The following is a 20,000-nucleotide window of genomic DNA, read 5'->3' on the forward strand; positions in this document are numbered from 1 at the left end:
ATATATATATATATATATATATATATATATATATATATAATCCATAGATTATTGGTCCATACTTGATGCATGCTATGACTGTACTGTTGAAGATATGACTGTCCCCCCCCCTCCAGGCGCAGTATGAGAACCCCCCCCACATCTACGCTCTGGCTGACACCATGTACAGAAACATGATGATTGACAGCGAGAACCAGTGTGTCATCATCAGGTAGGCGGGACAAAAACAACACACAGAGACACACACAGAAACACACACAGAAACACACACAGACACACACACACACACACACACACACACACACACAGTCACACACACGCTGTCAGTGTTTCTCTCTTCAGACTGACTAGTATTTGTTATACTTAATATTTTTAATCTTTATGTTCCGCTACTAGTCTCGCAGCGTTGCCAACACATGCGCATAAAATACATCAAAACGTGCGGAATGATCGGGAATGGTGTGCTATGACTTTTCTAAGAGATTCACCTAACGGTTTTTACGAAGTTGGCAAAAAAACAAAATCAAAAGAAATTGACTTAAAGGGGTGATAGAATGCAAAACCGATTTTTACCCTGTCATAGTTGAATAACGACGGTAAATAGGACATACATAGAAGCTCAAAGTCCCACTGACACCCCGTTACTATGAAAATCTCATATTTTGAAACTGCTGCTGAAAACGGGCGAATCTCAACAAAGCTGGAAGTTGACGTCAACCTCCCAAAAACCGGAACCTTTGTCAGCCCCAACATTTACATAGGCTACACAACTGACCTGAGATCAGGTAGAACATTTACATAGGCTACACAACTGACCTGAGATCAGGTAGAACATTTACATAGGCTACACAACTGACCTGAGATCAGGTAGAACATTTACATAGGCTACACAACTGACCTGAGATCAGGTAGAACATTTACATAGACTACACAACTGACCTGAGATCAGGTAGAACATTTACATAGGCTACACAACTGACCTGAGATCAGGTAGAACATTTACATAGGCTACACAACTGACCTGAGATCAGGTAGAACATTTACATAGGCTACACAACTGACCTGAGATCAGGTAGAACATTTACATAGGCTACACAACTGACCTGAGATCAGGTAGAACATTTACATAGGCTACACAACTGACCTGAGATCAGGTAGAACATTTACATAGGCTACACAACTGACCTGAGATCAGGTAGTCTTCTGAATCTAGGTCACGCAGATCTCTGCTATTCCATTACAAAATTCACTTCTGAAACTTTTTTATGCGAGAAATCAACTATGTAAAGCTCAAATATGGGCCGTTTTACTAAAATGGATGTCTAATTGCAAATTTTGTCCAACTGTGTGTCGGAGTTCAGCGCCGGTGCTGCCTGTGTTGTTGCCTCGCCGCCCGGCCTGCCTTCCTTTACACACCCCGGCCAGCTCTGAGATACTTGGAGCTCCGTCATGACTGGCAGCCCACAGCACTCCATACCCGCGCAAAGTCACCGTTTTGTGGGTTAATAGACTACCAAATGCCCCTGCCCTGACAGAGCTCCAGGGCCTGCAGCTCCCCTCTTCCTGCTAGCTAAATGCCCGGTGTGTGTGAGTGAGAGCGAGGTCAGCGAGCTTGTTACACCAGCAATCTCTTACCACAGGTTCCAGTTAATCTTTTAATGTGTGTAATTATAATGTGTTGAGTTATTTAAACAAACGATTGGGGAAATAAACGCCGCTTGTCCCTGAGTCTCATTGATAGAGCCTGCGGCTGGATGTAGCTCTATCAATGAGAGCTAGCTAGCCTCCTCTTAGAATTCCTCTGAAATTCACAAACATTCATTCGGACACCATTGTTAGCTTTATAAGACCTTTAGGGAGATGTTGTATAAGTGGCGTGACGAAATTCAAACTGTAAATATAAACAAATTACGCTGAAAATGAAGCTAACTAGCCGTGATTTATAGCTAGCTACACATAGCTAGGATTGAAGGGACAGTCATAGCTAACGAAACCCCCACTGTTCACAAAAAGTCATTAACTTGAAATCGGACACCGTTGTTAGCTTTATAAGACATTTAGGGAGATGTTGTATAAGTGGCGTGACGAAATTCAAACTGTAAATATAAACAAATTACGCTGAAAATGAAGCTAATTATCCGTGATTTGAAGCTAGCTACACATAGCTAGGATTGAAGGGACAGTCATAGCTAACGAAACCCCCACTGTTCACAAAAAGTCATTAACTTGAAATCGGACACCGTTGTTAGCTTTATAAGACATTTAGGGAGATGTTGTTCAAACTGTAAATATACTTTATTTATGCCGAAAATGAAGCTAACTATCCGTGATTTGTAGCTACACATAGCTAGCATGAAGGGACAGTCATAGATAACAAAACCCCTAATCTTCACAAAAATTCATTAACTTGAAATCGGACACCGTTGTTAGCTTTATAAGACATTTAGAGATATGTTGTATAAGTGGCGTGATGAAATTCTAACTGTAAATATAGCTAGTTATGCTGACAGCCAGCCTAGATTAACTGGAACTGTTGTAAGAGATTGCTGGTGTAACAAGCTCGCTGACCGAGCTATCACTCTCACACACTGTTAGCATTTAGCTAGCAGGAAGAGGGGATCTGCAGGCCGGGGTCTGTGGAGCAAGGCAGGCCGGGCAGCGAGGCAGCAACACAGGCAGCACCGGCAGCTGAACTGCGACACACGGTCTTACCAAATTTGCAATAAGCCATACATTTTCGTAAAACGTCCCATATTTGAGCTTTATATAGTTGATTTCTCGCTTAAAAAAGTCTCAGAAGTGAATTTAATAACGACATAGCCCGACAAACAATGTATAACTTGGCACTGTCTGAAATATGAGACCTGCTGTCGAGTCTCCCATGTGTTTCTATGTAGTTTGCTCAAACCAATCAGCGCGTAGCTCATTCTGAATATTCATGAGCATACCATATTTGAAAGAAAAGCTCTTGTTCCAAATAGAGCCATATTCACAGGGTAGTTAAGGGCCTAATAAAATACCATTCAGCCCAACCAATGTTACATACCCCATTAGGAGACCTTAAGGAACAGTGTAAGTGAAGTTATAGTGTTTTTCCTCTGTTTGCCCAACAGCAGAGTAAAGCTAAGTCAGATCAGCTGTTACTAATGATATTAACCCTTGTGTTGTCTTCGGGTCAAATTTGACCTGTTTTCAAAATATCTACAGTACAGGCCAAAAGTTTGGACACACCTTCTCATTCAATGCGTTTCCTTTTTATTTTCATGACTATTTACATTGTAGATTCTCACTGAAGGCATCAAAACTATGAATGAACACATATGGAATTATGTACTTAACCAAAAAGTGTGAAATAACTGAAAACATGTCTTATATTTTAGATTCTTCAAAGTAGCCACCCTTTGCTTTTTTATTAATAAGGGAAAAAATCCCCCTAATTAACCCTGACAAAGCACACCTGTGAAGTGAAAACCATTTCAGGTGACTACCTCATGAAGCTCATTGAGAGAACACCAAGGGTTTGCAGAGTTATCAAAAAAAGCAAAAGGGTGGCATGTTTTCAGTTATTTCACACTTCTTTGTTAAGTACATAATTCCATATGTGTTCATTAATAGTTTTGATGCCTACAATGTAAATAGTCATGATAGTCAATATAGAGAAACACATTGAATGAGAAGGTGTGTCCAAACTTTTGGCCTGTACAGTATCTAATATCTAGTGTAGCAGGGTGTAGCAGGGCATAGCAGAGCAGGGTGTAGCAGGGTGTAGCAGAGCAGGGTGTAGCAGGGTGTAGCAGAGCAGGGTGTAGCAGGGTGTAGCAGAGCAGGGTGTAGCAGGGTGTAGCAGAGCAGGGTGTAGCAGGGCGTGGAGCAGGACCATGACGACAGCTGCAACGATGATTTAGGGGCCACCCTAATCTGAGGTAAACTGCTGGGTGAAAAAAAGCATAAGGACTCCGGGGATTAAGCTCCTCAGAGCTAGGTTAGTAACAAGCATTTCTGGGACAGGGTTGCACACAGATGGAAAGAGAGAGGAGAGAGAAGCTTAGTGTGTCAAAGGAAGTCTCCCAGCAGTCTAGACCTATAACAGCATAACTAGGAGCTGGTCCAAGGAAAACCTGAGCCTGCTCTATAAGGGTTGGTAGATGAATCTGACGACTATGAAGAGAAGCAGAGAAGAGAAGGGGTTTCATGTCTGGAGCTATACACCCTCCCGCACCGGTCTAAGCGAACGATGCAACTCCTCTGTTCCTAACCATAAGCTTTATCATGTTTCCTGATCCCTGTTTCCTGTCAGCGGTGAGAGTGGAGCAGGGAAAACTGTTGCTGCCAAATACATCATGAGCTACGTGTCCAAAGTGTCTGGAGGAGGAGACAAAGTCCAGGTCAGTACTCGGAGTACTGCTGTTACTACTGCTGTTATAACTGCTGTTATTACTGCTGTTATTACTGCTGTTACCATCAGTGTTGAGAGTAACGCAATTACAGTAATGTATTCCTTTTTGCTGTAACGCAGTTAATTAAACGCATTATTTATTAAATTTCAGTAATATAACCGTTAAAATCTCAGTAACACGAGTTACAATGCCTTTTAACGCAACATTTTGTGGTGTTTTATTTTTTTTTATGAATTCACCAACCCCGCGAAACATTTCGGCGTAGAAAAAAAAGCCGTGAGCGTTATTTCCTTCGTTATTTGGGGGATTCGATGGTTGAGATGACTGCAGAGACAGATACATTTGCGAGATGAGCATTATTTTCAGGAGTTATTACGCGGTGTTGAAGCGAGCCGTCCTGTCACTGTTCCCGTGGTCAGAGCCAGGACCAGAGATGATAGGCTAGGGACATCTGGGTCCCGTCATTGTTCCTGTGGTCAGAGCCAGGACCAGAGATGATAGGCTAGGGACATCTGGGTCCCGTCATTGTTCCTGTGGTCAGTGCCAGGACTAGAGATGATAGGCTAGGGACATCTGGGTCCCGTCATTGTTCCTGTGGTCAGTGCCAGGACTAGAGATGATAGGCTAGGGACATCTGGGTCCTGTCATACCCCTTTTCCACCAAGGCAGAGCTGGTGCTGGTTCAGAGCCAGAGCATAGTTTCAAATCGGTTCTTTGTTTTTCGACCACCAAAGCACCAGTTCCGAACCAGTAAAAGTGGTTCTTAAGTAGCACCAAATCATTGCTGGGCCAGAAGTAAGAACCGCTTACATCAGCGGCTGGGGGGGGTGGGGTTACCGTGACCAACAAGACGAACAGAAACTTGTGACCGCCATTTTTGAATTAGCAGATAAACACGATGGCCGTGATTAAACAACAGCAGCAGCAGTGGTCAGAGGAGGAAACAAGCTGCTTTCCTGCACTATAAAGGCGAGCCGCGCCTACACGTTGGATCTGCCGAGTTTGGATGGCGATGAAGGTCCGTAAATCCACGAACATCCCTAGCAAAGCCACGTCCGCCATTGTTGATGGTGTGTTAGTGTTTGGCGCCGCCGCGCTAACGTTGCTGGGAAAGATGAGACGTATACAGTGACGTAAGACCTGGCTCTGTGGATAAGCAAACTGGTTCTTTGGAGGCTCGTCAGTCGAACCAACTCGGAACCGGCACTAGCTCTGAACCAGCACCTGGTTCTTGTTGGTGGAAAAGGGGTATCAGTGTTCCCGGGGGTCAGAGCCAGGACCAGAGACGGTAGGCTAGGGACATCTGGGTCCTGTCAGTGTTGTCGTGGTCAGAGCACACACAGAACACTGAGAAGAGAACAGCTTTCTCTCTCTCTCTCTGTTTCTCCCTCAGTCACTCAGGTTCGCGGGTCTTTTCCGTTAACGTTTAGGGTTTCTTCAGCTGCAGGTTTTTTTTTTACTTCGGTTTGTAGTGCTCTTATAAGGTAACTGCTAATACACTGCAAGTAATTATATTTATTTATATTACTCTAAACCACCTTCTGGTAACCAACTTTTTTTTTCTGCTTTTTTGCACTTCTGGTTGGATGCAAATTCATTGCATTTTGTTGTCTTTGTACTCTTCACACAATGACAATAAAGTTGAATCTAATCACAACTCAGAGTCAAGTAGGATATTGTACAATTTACTTAACTATTTATTTTATAGCTTTAGTTACTTTGCATATTCATATTAATTATACAAAATATTATGAATAATCTCTGATGTATTAAAGTGGATAAAGAGGAGACTTTATTCATCCGGTGGTGAAATTCACGAGCTAGCTGCCAAGTCAAACTTCTGCTGTTATTTTGGTGAAAGTAACTAAAAAGTAGTATAACGCATTACAATTCAGAGACCGTAATATTGTAATATAACTAATTACTCTCAAATGATAGTAACTTGTAATCTATAATGTATTACATTTTGTTTTCAGCATGTTAAAGACATCATCCTGCAGTCCAACCCTCTGCTGGAAGCCTTCGGGAACGCCAAAACTGTCCGCAACAACAACTCCAGCAGATTTGTGAGTATAAATATCTTCAGAAAGTTTTATTAAGTAAACAAAGAACTGCTTACTGTGTATTGTTAACATTAATACAATCAGACAGATTTATGAAGTAATAATTCTAACAGAAAGGGACTCCGACCTATTGTTGCCTTACTGTGTACTGCTGAACATACTGTACTCTCACTCTCTACTGCTGAACATACTGTGTACTCTCTCTCTCTCTACTGCTGAACATACTGTACTCCCACTCTCTACTGCTGAACATACTGTGTACTCTCTCTCTCTCTACTGCTGAACATACTGTACTCCCACTCTCTACTGCTGAACATACTGTGTACTCTCTCTCTCTCTACTGCTGGACATACTGTACTCTCACTCTCTACTGCTGAACATACTGTGTACTCTCTCTCTCTCTACTGCTGGACATACTGTACTCTCTCTCTACTGCTGGACATACTGTACTCTCACTCTCTACTGCTGAACGTACTGTACTCTCACTCTCTACTGCTGAACTACTGTACTCTTGATTGGTTGCCTGCCAATTGGAAGGTTGGTGGTTCGATCCTTGGCCCTGCAGTCCCATGTCTAAGTGTCCTTGGGCAAGACACTGAACCCTGAGTAAATGTGTGTGACTGATTATCTGATGAGCAGGTGGCTCCTTGTACGGCAGCCTCGGCCACAGTGTATGAATGTGTGTGAATGGTGAATGGTTCCTGTACCATGTTAAAAGCGCTTTGAGTAGTCGTTGAGACTAGAAAAGCGCTATATAAGAACAGTCCATTTACATTTACATACTCTCTCTACTGCTGAACATACTGTACTCTCTCTACTGCTGAATATACTGTGTACTCTCTGCTGTCAGGGTTTAAATATCTTCAGACAGATGTATAAAGTAATCAGAGTACTTCTACTACAGGGTAAATACTTTGAGATCCAGTTCAGTCGAGGCGGAGCTCCTGATGGAGGAAAAATCTCAAACTTTCTGTTGGAGAAAAGTCGAGTAGTTTCCCAAAATCCTGGAGAGAGAAGCTTCCACATCTACTACCAGGTACTGCACTAAATACTACTATACTTACTCACTACTACCAGGTACTGCACTAAATACTACTACACTTACTCACTACTACAGATACTGCACTACATACTACTCCATCTACTCAGTACTACCAGGTACTGCACTAAATACTACTACACTTACTCACTACTACACTAAATACTACTATACTTACTCAGTACTACAAATACTGCACTAAATACTACTACACGTACTCCAGGGCTCCAGACTGCGACCAAAATTTGAGAGTGTGTGACTGAATTTTACATCCAGTCGCACATGTGCGACCAGCAAATTTGCCCCCGTTTTTTACACGTTAAAATTCGAAATGTAGGTACCTGAGCGCGTAAGCGCAAGCTTATCTATCCTCTCTGAAAATTGACAGAGAGCAGAGCTCCGACACAAACGCACACACTCGCACACACGCAGAGGTGCGATCAGCGCAAACTACGTCGGCTGTTTTGTTGAAGTCACAGTGAGTGATGCCGATAAAGTGGTTTGAAGTATGGTTACAGTTTTTAAAAACTTCACACAGACAGCGTCTGTCACGGGGCTGTTGACGTTACACTTCCTCTGAGACAAGCAGCGGACTGAACAGTGTGCAACTGTGCCCTGGTGACTGACTGACAGGCGGAGGTTGTAAGGCAAGGCAACTTTATTTCTACAGCAGCTTTCAGCAACAAGGCAACTCAAAGAGCTTTACATAAAACATTAAAGAGCAACTGAAAACAATCATGATGAAAATACAACAGGCTAAACAAGTTACAGTGAGTAAGAAATGAATAATTATTCAATTTAATAGGTTTTAGGGATGGGTTTGGGAGGAGAGAGGGAGGGGTTTTATTTTTATTTTTGTTTAATTCCTTTAGAGTGTAACATATTCTAATAAAATAGCCTAATGTTCTAAGTACATAGGATAAATAGGTTTGGAATTATTTTTACAACTGAAATCATTGTTTTGTAATTACAGAGGGAAAGTACCAAACAAATGTACCGTAATTTCAGGTATCTGTACCAATATTGGTTCAGATGCGAAAGGTTCCCAACCCTAAGGGCAGTAGCCTAAACAATGCATGTTTAATTTTAAGGTGAATTCATTGTAATTGTAGACTAGAGTTGGTATATTTTAAAATATTTTGTTTACTGTCATGACAGCAATGGTGCCTTCTATGTTGCATCTTCAAAAGTGACACTGAATTTGAAACAGCACATTGTAATTTCTGCATATACAGTATTATCAAAGTATTGATTAGTAATACAGTGGAAATTAGTAGAAATGTGAATATTTGGTTAGCATGTTGATTTACGGTGTGTGCTCCTAAATTTTCTGGTTGCGCCCCTAAAATTTTCAGTAGGGGGCCACTGTGTTCCTAGTGAAAAAACTTAGTCTGGAGCCCTGTACTCAGTACTACACTGAATACTACTATACTTACTCAGTACTACCAGGTACACACACACGCACAGAAACGCACACACAGAGACACAAACACGCGCGCACACACACACACACACACACAGAGACACATACACACAAACACACACACACACACACACACACATACACAGAGACACATACACACAAACACACACACACACACACACACACAGATGCATGCACACAGACACACACACACACAGACACACACACAGAGACACACACACACAGAGACAAACATACACACACACAGCATGGTCTCGCGGTAACACGCCACGAGGCTTTAGAAAGTAGCGTGTGTGTTAACGCTGTGGTGTTGCAGACTGGCGTCTGCTGTATACAGCGTAGACATGCACGCTGATAGCTTGAAATAGAAAGATAAATATAACAGGTAATGCACCACTTGGCTTTAAGTGGGCGTGTATGTTTACGCAAAGTCATGATGCCATGTTGTACTGGAAGTACTGGAAAAGTGTAAATGCAGCGCAGACAGGCCAGATAATCACTGAGCATGATGAAGTCCTATTGCTGTTATTTCAAGTCAAGTATAAGCTGAAGCTTCTGACCCTACCCTTTGGTTATGACCATTGAGAAATAAATTCATTCAATTCATTCATTCAAGTCTACGGAGTTTTGTGTTTAATTGTGAATTTTATGTGTTTGATCCCTGGTGTGAACTATTCGTGTGCTCTGTATATGTGGAGAACATATGTGTCAGATGTTAAATGTTAATGGGACAATGCTGAATGGAATCAATAAAAAAGTTAATTTAAAAAGAAGTCCTATTGTCGTAGCTGAGTGTTCAGAGTTGTGATGGCTGTGGTGAAGAAGTTTAGAGTTGAGATGGCTGTGGAGAAGAATAGAGTTGAGATGGCTGTGGTGAAGAAGAATAGAGTTGAGATGGCTGTGGTGAAGAAGAATAGAGTTGAGATGGCTTTGGTGAAGAAGAATAGAGTTGAGATGGCTTTGGTGAAGAAGAATAGAGTTGAGATGGCTGTGAAGAAGTTTAGAGTTGAGATGTCTGTGGAGAAGAAGTTTAGAGTTGAGATGGCTGTGGAGAAGAAGTTTAGAGTTGAGATGGCTGTGGTGAAGAAGAATAGAGTTGAGATGGCTGTGGAGAAGAAGAATAGAGTTGAGATGGCTGTGGAGAAGAAGTTTAGAGTTGAGATGGCTGTGGAGAAGAAGTTTAGAGTTGAGATGGCTGTGGAGAAGAAGTTTAGAGTTGAGATGGCTGTGGTGAAGAAGAATAGAGTTGAGATGGCTGTGGAGAAGAAGTTTAGAGTTGAGATGGCTGTGGTGAAGAAGTTTAGAGTTGAGATGGCTGTGGTGAAGAAGAATAGAGTTGAGATGGCTGTGGAGAAGAAGAATAGAGTTGAGATGGCTGTGGAGAAGAAGTTTAGAGTTGAGATGGCTGTGGAGAAGAAGTTTAGAGTTGAGATGGCTGTGGAGAAGAAGTTTAGAGTTGAGATGGCTGTGGAGAAGAAGTTTAGAGTTGAGATGGCTGTGGAGAAGAAGTTTAGAGTTGAGATGGCTGTGGTGAAGAAGTTTAGAGTTGAGATGGCTGTGGTGAAGAAGCTTAGAGTTGAGATCTAATTATTACTAGGGTTGGGCTTCGAGAACCGATTCCTACTTGGAATCGTTTCAAAAATTACGATTCCATTTTCTTTATTGGAATAGTTTGGAGGATTTGGTTTCTAATCTGATCATGGGGTTCCAAATTTAACGTGCGCAAGTTTTGTTTTCCGTAGCGGCCAGGCACTTGTTGTGTTGCAGCCATTGAGCTCAGTAAGCAGTGCTCTAGTGGGGCTTTATTTTACATTGAAAAAGCCCCGTCTGCATTGAATCAAAATAAAACTTTCCTCTTATTTGTGAAATAATTATGTGACCCGTTTCAACTCCACCCTCAAAGAATCAGAATCAAGAATCGATGAGAACCGGAATGGAAAGGAAGAATCGGAATTGGAATCAGAATCGTTAAAATCCAAACAATGCCCAACCCTAGTGATGGCTGTGAAGAAGTTTAGAGTTGAGATGGCTGTGGAGAAGAAGTTTCTGTGTGTTGGGTTAATAAATGGAAGTTATGAGAATCTGTTATTTTAACATAGAGAGAAAAGTTCTTCATCTGTCTGTCTGTCTGAATGTGTGTTGTAAAGGGTTAGTTTTAACAAGCCTTTCTGCCTGCCTGTCTGTCTGTCTGCCTGTCTGTCTGAATGTGTGTTATAAAAGGTTAGTTTTAACAAGCCTTTCTGCCTGCCTGTCTGTCTGTCTGAATGTGTGTTGTAAAGGGTTAGTTTTAACAAGCCTGTCTGTCTGCCTGTCTTTCTGAACGTGTGTTATAAAGGGTTAGTTTTAACCAGCCTGTCTGTCTGCCTGTCTGTCTGAACATGTGTTATAAAGGGTTAGTTTTAACCAGCCTGTCTGTGACCTTTGACCTCAGCTGTTGGGGGGGGCGACCCCGGAGCAGAGGGAGAACCTGGGGGTCACGACCCCCGACTACTACCTGTACCTCAACCAATCAGGGACCTACACCGTGGAGGACATGGACGACAAGAAGGAGTTCACTGATACTATGGTCTGTTCACCTGTCTGTCTGTTAACCTGTCTGTCTGTCTGTCTACCTGTCTATCTGCCATGTCAGTAGTGGGTCTGTGTGTTAACCTGTCTGTCTGCCAGGCGGCCATGTCAGTAGTGGGTCTGTCTGTCTCCCTGTCTGTGTGTTAACCTGTCTGTCTGCCTGTCTGTCTGCCAGGCGGCCATGTCAGTAGTGGGTCTGTCTGTCTCCCTGTCTGTGTGTTAACCTGTCTGTCTGCCTGTCTGTCTGCCAGGCAGCCATGTCAGTAGTGGGTCTGTGTGTTAACCTGTCTGTCTCAGTAGTGGGTCTGTCTGTCTCCCTGTCTGTGTGTTAACCTGTCTGTCTGCCTGTCTGTCTGCCAGGCGGCCATGTCACTAGTGGGTCTGTGTGTTAACCTGTCTGTCTGCCTGTCTGTCTGCCAGGCGGCCATGTCAGTAGTGGGTCTGTGTGTTAACCTGTCTGTCTGCCAGGCGGCCATGCGTGTCAGTAGTCAGTCTGTGGGTCTGTGTGTTAACCTGTCTGTCTGTCCCTGTCTGTCTGCCTGTCTGTCTGCCAGGCGGCCATGTCAGTAGTGGGTCTGTGTGTTAACCTGTCTGTCTGCCCTGTCTGTCTGGGTCAGGTGTTAACCTGTCTGCCACTAGTGGGTCTGTGTGTTAACCTGTCTGTCTGCCTGTCTGTCTGCCTGTCTATCTGCCTGTCTGTCTGCCAGGTGGCCATGTCAGTAGTGGGTCTGTGTGTTAACCTGTCTGTCTGCCTGTCTGTCTGCCAGGCGGCCATGTCAGTAGTGGGTCTGTCTGTCTCCCTGTCTGTGTGTTAACCTGTCTGTCTGTCTGCCTGTCTGTCTGCCAGGCAGCCATGTCAGTAGTGGGTCTGTGTGTTAACCTGTCTGTCTGCCTGTCTGTCTGCCAGGCGGCCATGTCAGTAGTGGGTCTGTGTGTTAACCTGTCTGTCAGGCGGCAATGTCAGTAGTGGGTCTGTGTGTTAACCTGTCTATCTGCCTGTCTGTCTGCCAGGCGGCCATGTCAGTAGTGGGTCTGTCTGCTGAGGACCAGGAAGCAGTTCTTCAGCTCGTTGCAGGAATTCTTCATCTGGGAAACATCAACTTCAGAGAAGAAAACAATTACGCTGTGGTCGAAAGCCAGGACTGTAAGAGACTACACAACTCAAACTACACACTACACTACACTACACTACACACTACACGCTACACACACTACACACTACACACTACACAGTACACACAGTACACACAGTACACACTACACATCAACTTCAGAGAAGAAAACAATTACACTGTGGTCGAAAGCCAGGACTGTAAGAGACTACACACACTACACGCTACACACACTACACACTACACACTACATACTACACACACTACACAGTACACAGTACACAGTACACACAGTACACACTACACACTACACACACTACACAATACACACTACACACTACACTACACAACACACACTACACACACTACACTACACAACTCCTGTCTCTCTCTCTAACCTGTCTGTCTCTCTGCAGTCCTAGCCTTCCCATGCTTCCTGCTGGGGATCCCCCAGGATGGGCTGTCTCTCTCTCTAACCTGTCTGTCTCTCTGCAGTCCTAGCCTTCCCCTGCTTCCTGCTGGGGATCCCCCAGGACGGGGTGTCTCTCTCTCTAACCTGTCTGTCTCTCTGCAGTCCTAGCCTTCCCCTGCTTCCTGCTGGGGATCCCCCAGGACGGGCTGTCTCTCTCTCTAACCTGTCTGTCTCTCTGCAGTCCTAGCCTTCCCGTGCTTCCTGCTGGGGATCCCCCAGGATGGGCTGTCTCTCTCTCTAACCTGTCTGTCTCTCTGCAGTCCTAGCCTTCCCCTGCTTCCTGCTGGGGATCCCCCAGGACGGGCTGTCTCTCTCTCTAACCTGTCTGTCTCTCTGCAGTTCTAGCCTTCCCCTGCTTCCTGCTGGGGATCCCCCAGGATGGGCTGTGCAGTAAGCTGACCAGTAGGATGATGGACAGTAAGTGGGGGGGTAAGACCGAGTCCATCTCGGTGACCCTGAACACGGAGCAGGCCTGTTTCTCCAGAGACGCGCTGGCCAAGGCCCTCTACACCAGGCTGTTTGACTTCCTCGTAGACGTTAGTACACACACACACACACAGAGACACACACACACACAGACACACACACACACACAGAGACACACACACACACACACACACACACACACACACACACACACACACACACACACACACACACACACACACACACACACACACACACACACACACACACACACACACACACACACACACACACACACAGACACACACACACACACACACACACACACACACACACACACACACACACACACACACACACACACAGAGACACACACACACACACACACACACACACACAGACACACACACACAAACACACACACACACACACACACACACACACACACACACACACACACACACACACACACACACACACACACACACACACACACACACACACACACACACACACACACACACACACACACACACACACACACACACACACACACACACACACACAGACACACACACACACACACAGAGACACACACACACACACACACACACACACACACAGACACACACACACACACACACACACACACACACAGACACACACACACAGAGACACACACAGACAGAGACACACACACACAGAGAGACACACACACACACACACACACACACAGACACACACACACACACACACAGAGACACACACACACACACACACACACACACACACACACACACAGACACACACACACACAGAGACACACACAGACAGAGACACACACACACACAGACACACACACACACACACACACACACAGAGACACACACAGTTTTATTCTTCTGATTCTTTGATGTGTGTTTTAGGCTTTTTTCGATGTTTCACTCACTGTTTTCGAAGCATACTGTGCTTTATCTACGTCTGTGTGTGTGTGTGTGTCTGTCTGTCTGTGTGTGTGTGTGTGTGTGTCTGTGTGTGTGTGTGTGTCTGTCTGTGTCTGTGTGTGTGTGTGTGTGTGTTTGTGAGACAGTGTATTAATAAAGCCATGCAGAAGGACCAGGAGGAACTCAACATCGGAGTCCTCGACATCTACGGCTTTGAGATCTTCCAGGTACACACACTCTCACACACACACACACACACACACACACACACACACACACAGATTGAGCTAGTGATCTGATTAACAGTAACTTGTTTCTTCTCAAGAGAAACGGCTTCGAGCAGTTCTGCATCAACTTTGTGAACGAGAAGCTGCAGCAGATTTTTATAGAGCTCACGCTGAAGGCCGAACAGGTGAACTGTCTGTCTGTCTGTCTGTCTTTCTCTCTGCATGTCTGTCTGCATGTCTGTCTTTCTCTCTGCATGTCTGTTTGCATGTCTGTCTGTCTGTCTTTCTCTCTGCATGTCTGTATCTCTGTCTGTCTAACGTGTTTGTCTGTCTAACCTGTCTGTGTGTCTGTTTCTCTGTCTGTCCATGTTTTTGGGGTCTTAATGTGTTTGTGTGTGGATGTCTGTTTGTCTGTCTGTCTGTCTATCCTGTCTGTCTGCCTGTTTGTCTGTCTAACCTGTCTGTCTGTATGTCTAACCTGTCTGTCTAACCTGTCTGTCCATGTTTTTGGGGTCTTAATGTGTTTGTGTGTGGATGTCTGTTTGTCTGTCTGTCTCTCTAACCTGTCTGCCTGTTTGTCTGTCTAACCTGTCTGTCTGTCTAACCTGTCTGTATGTCTGTCTGTTCCTATCTCTGTCTGTCTAACGTGTTTGTCTTTCTAACCTGTCTGTCTGTCTGCCTGTCTGTCTGCAGGAAGAATATGTCCAGGAGGGGATCAAGTGGACCCCCATCGAGTATTTCAACAACAAGGTGGTCTGTGACCTCATTGAGTCCAAAGTGGTGAGTCAGCCAATCAGACGGGACCACTTCTCATCTCTCTATCATCACCACAGACAGTTAACAACCCCACTACTAACGACATAATACACACACACACACACACACACACACACACACACACACACACACACACACACACACACACAGACACACACGCAGACACACACACAGACACTCTCTTAGCTGTCCATCGTGTTCGATGATGACGCTTGCTCCAGGGGTGGGGGGGTTGTTCAGCGACATTGTGTTCGCTGGTGCCACTTCTCGTGGGCGTAGAGTCCGATCCTTGAGCCGCACACTCGTCCGCAGATGGAGCAGGAGAATCCAGATGGAGCAGGAGAAACCAGATGGAGCAGGAGAAACCAAATGGAGCAGGAGAAACCAGATGGAGCAGGAGAAACCAGATGGAGCAGGAGAAACCAGATGGAGCAGGATAAACCAGATGGAAACCAGATGGAGCAGGGGAAACCAGATGGAGCAGGGGAAACCAGGGGAAACCAGATGGAGCAGGGGAAACCAGGGGAAACCAGATGGAGCAGGAGAAACCAGATGGAGCAGGGGAAACCAGGGGAAACCAGATGGAGCAGGGGAAACCAGGATAAACCAGATGGAGCAGGGGAAACCAGATGGAGCAGGGGAAACCAGGGGAAACCAGATGGAGCAGGAGAAACCAGATGGAGCAGGGGAAACCAGGGGAAACCAGATGGAGCAGGGGAAACCAGATGGAGCAGGGGAAACCAGATGGAGCAGGAGAAACCAGGGGAAACCAGGGGAAACCAGATGGAGCAGGAGAAACCAGATGGAGCAGGAGAAACCAGATGGAGCAGGGGAGAAACCAGATGGAGCAGGGGAGAAACCAGATGGAGCAGGAGAAACCAGATGGAGCAGGAGAAACCAGATGGAGCAGGGGAAACCAGATGGAGCAGGAGAAACCAGATGGAGTAGGGGAAACCAGATGGAGCAGGAGAAACCAGATGGAGCAGGAGAAACCAGATGGAGCAGGGGAAACCAGATGGAGCAGGAGAAACCAGATGGAGTAGGGGAAACCAGATGCCAGGTGGGCACCAGCCGCCCCCTGGTGTCTCTGGATGCGCCTCTCGGTTTGGCGGTCTTGGCTGATTTGGTGTATCTGAGAGACTACTTTAGCACAGGTAACCTGCCAGGCTGATCCATCAAGTATATACAGTGAGGAAAATAAGTATTTGAATACCCTGCTGTTTTCCAAGTTCTCCCACTTGGAAATCATGGAGGGGTCTGAAATTGTCATCGTAGGTGCATGTCCACTGTGAGAGACATGATCTAAAAAAAAATATCCAGAAATCAAAATGTATGATTTTTTAACTATTTATTTGTATGATACAGCTGCAAATAAGTATTTGAACACCTGTCTATCAGCTGGAATTCTGACCCTCAAAGACCTGTTAGTCTGCCTTTAAAATGTCCACCTCCACTCCATTTATTATCCTAAATTAGATGCACCTACCTGAGGTAGTTAGCTGCATAAAGACACCTGTCCACCCCATACAATCAGTAAGAATCCAACTACTAACATGGCCAAGACCAAAGAGCTGTCCAAAGACACTAGAGACAAAATTGTACACCTCCACAAGGCTGGAAAGGGCTACGGGGAAATTGCCAAGCAGCTTGGTGAAAAAAAGTCCACTGTTGGAGCAATCGTTAGAAAATGGAAGAAGCTAAACATGACTGTCAATCTCCCTCGGACTGGGGCTCCATGCAAGATCTCACCTCGTGGGGTCTCAATGATCCTAAGAAAGGTGAGAAATCAGCACAGAACTACACGGGAGGAGCTGGTCAATGACCTGAAAAGAGCTGGGACCACCGTTTCCAAGGTTACTGTTGGTAATACATTAAGACGTCATGGTTTGAAATCCTGCATGGCGCAGAAGGTTCCCCTGCTTAAACCAGCACATGTCAAGGCCCGTCTTAAGTTTGCCAATGACCATTTGGATGATCCAGAGGAGTCATGGGAGAAAGTCATGTGGTCAGATGAGACCAAAATAGAACTTTTTGGTCATAATTCCACTAACCGTGTTTGGAGGAAGAAGAATGATGAGTACCATCCCGAGAACACCATCCCTACTGTGAAGCATGGGGGGGTAGCATCATGCTTTGGGGGTGTTTCTCTGCACATGGGACATGGCTACTGCACTGTATTAAGGAGAGGATGACCGGGGCCATGTATTGCGAGATTTTGGGGAACAACCTCCTTCCCTCAGTTAGAGCATTGAAGATGGGTCGAGGCTGGGTCTTCCAACATGACAATGAGCCGAAGCACACAGCCAGGATAACCAAGGAGTGGCTCTGTAAGAAGCATATCAAGGTTCTGGCGTGGCCTAGCCAGTCTCCAGACCTAAACCCAATAGAGAATCTTTGGAGGGAGCTTAAACTCAGAAACCTGACTGATCTGGAGAAGATCTGTGTGGAGGAGTGGGCCAAAATCCCTCCTTCAGTGTGTGCAAACCTGGTGAAAAACTACAGAAAACGTTTGACTTCTGTACTTGCAAACAAAGGCTACTGTACCAAATATTTACATTGATATATGAGGCAAGACACAGCCTTGCTTCACCCCAACGTTTACTTCGAAAAACTCTGACTGGAGTTCTCCCGTGAGCACTCTGGCTGGCATCCCGTCATGGAACTGCTGTAGGATGTGGAGAAACTTAGGTGGTACCCCAAGTTTGGAGAGGAGTTTCCGGAGCAGTTCACGCTTGATGGAGTCGAAAGCTTTGCTGAGGTCGATGAAGGCTACGTGGAGGTCTTTGTGATGTTCTCGGCTCTTCTCCTGCAACTGCCTCAAGACAAAAACCATGTTTGTCGTGGATCTGGTCTTCCGGAAGCCACGCTGTGTTTCCGGAAGCAAGCTTCCGAGATGTGCTCAACCAGTCTGCTGAGCATGATCTTGGCCAGGACTTTCCCTGCGACGGAGAGGAGAGATATCCCACGGCTGTTGCCGCAGACTGCTCTGTCTCCTTTCTGTTTGTAAATGATCACGATGTTTGCGTCCTTCCAGTCCTGATTTCTCGCGACACAGACACACACACACACACACACACACACACACACACACACACACACACACACACACACACACACACAGACACACACCAATCAGACGGGAGCACTTCTCGTCTCTTTGTCTTCACCACAGAAAGTTAAAAACCTCACTACTAACAACATAATACACACACAGACACACAACACACACACACACACACAGACATACACACACACACACACACAGACAGACACACACTCAGACACACACACACACAGACACACACCAATCAGACGGGACCACTTCTCGTCTCTTTGTCTTCACCACAGAAAGTTAAAAACCTCACTACTAACAACATAATACACACACAGACACACAACACACACACACACACACACACACACACACACACACACATACACACACACACACACACACAGACACACACTCAGACACACACACACACAGACACACACCAATCAGACGGGACCACTTCTCGTCTCTTTGTCTTCACCACAGAAAGTTAAAAACCTCACTACTAACAACATAATACACACACAGACACACACACACACACACACACACACACACACACACAGACAGACACACACACACAGACACACACCAATCAGACGGGACCACTTCTCATCTCTTTGTCTTCACCACAGAAAGTTAAACACCTCACTACTAATGACATAATACACACAGAGATAAGTAGGGTTGGGCATCGTTTGGATTTTAACGATTCTTCCTTCTGATTCCGGTTCTTCCTTCTGATTCCGGTTCTTATTGATTCTGATTCTTTGAGGGTGGAGTTGAAACGGGTCACATGCTTATTTTCACAAATAAGAGTAACGTTTTATTTTGATTCAAAGGTGAGTTGCAGTTTGATGAGGCTTTTTCAACGTAAAATAAAGCCCCACTAGAGCACCGCTTACTGAACTCCATGTCTGCAACACAACAAGCGCCTGGTCGCTACGGAAACCCAAAACTGGTGCATGTTAAATCTGGAACCCCACCATCAGATTAGAAACCCAATCCTCCAAACTATTCCAATAAAGAACCGATTCCAAGTAGGAATCGGTTCTCGATGCCCAACCCTAGATATCAATGTAAAAGCAGTTGTGTTTTCTCTGCTGGTTACCCCTGGGGTGATGAGCGTCCTGTCTGTCTGGTTACCCAGAATCCTCCTGGTGTGATGAGTATCCTTGACGACGTGTGCGCTACGATGCACGCTAAAGGAGAAGGAGCCGACCAGACGCTGCTGCAGAAGCTCCAGGGTCAGATCGGCTCGCACGAACACTTCAGCAGCTGGAACAAGGGCTTCATCATCCACCACTACGCTGGCAAGGTACCTGTCTGTCTGCCTGTCTGTCTGTCCACTACGCTGGCAAGGTACCTGTCTGTCTGCCTGTCTGTCTGTCCACTACGCTGGCAAGGTACCTGTCTGTCTGCCTGTCTGTCTGTCCACTACGCTGGCAAGGTACCTGTTTGTCTGCCTGTCTGTCTGTC

The 20,000-nt window shown here is 45.4% G+C and overlaps 1 protein-coding gene across 1 annotated transcript in view; it reads left to right on the forward strand.

The window, feature by feature from the left end:
* The window catches only part of myo1eb (myosin IEb), a 44,649-nt gene that overhangs the window by 7,822 nt on the left and 16,827 nt on the right, over nt 1-20,000 (forward strand). Inside the window, exons 4-14 of the mRNA XM_028581492.1 lie at nt 117-211; nt 4,298-4,385; nt 6,374-6,463; nt 7,365-7,496; nt 11,375-11,509; nt 12,523-12,655; nt 13,435-13,631; nt 14,612-14,692; nt 14,791-14,877; nt 15,386-15,472; nt 19,672-19,839. Coding sequence (XP_028437293.1) covers nt 117-211; nt 4,298-4,385; nt 6,374-6,463; nt 7,365-7,496; nt 11,375-11,509; nt 12,523-12,655; nt 13,435-13,631; nt 14,612-14,692; nt 14,791-14,877; nt 15,386-15,472; nt 19,672-19,839 — 1,293 coding nt within the window. The remainder of the gene's footprint in view (nt 1-116; nt 212-4,297; nt 4,386-6,373; nt 6,464-7,364; nt 7,497-11,374; nt 11,510-12,522; nt 12,656-13,434; nt 13,632-14,611; nt 14,693-14,790; nt 14,878-15,385; nt 15,473-19,671; nt 19,840-20,000) is intronic.

The sequence above is a fragment of the Perca flavescens genome, chromosome 6, assembly GCF_004354835.1.
Source record: "Perca flavescens isolate YP-PL-M2 chromosome 6, PFLA_1.0, whole genome shotgun sequence".
In the NCBI taxonomy this organism is placed as follows: Eukaryota; Metazoa; Chordata; class Actinopteri; order Perciformes; family Percidae; genus Perca; species Perca flavescens.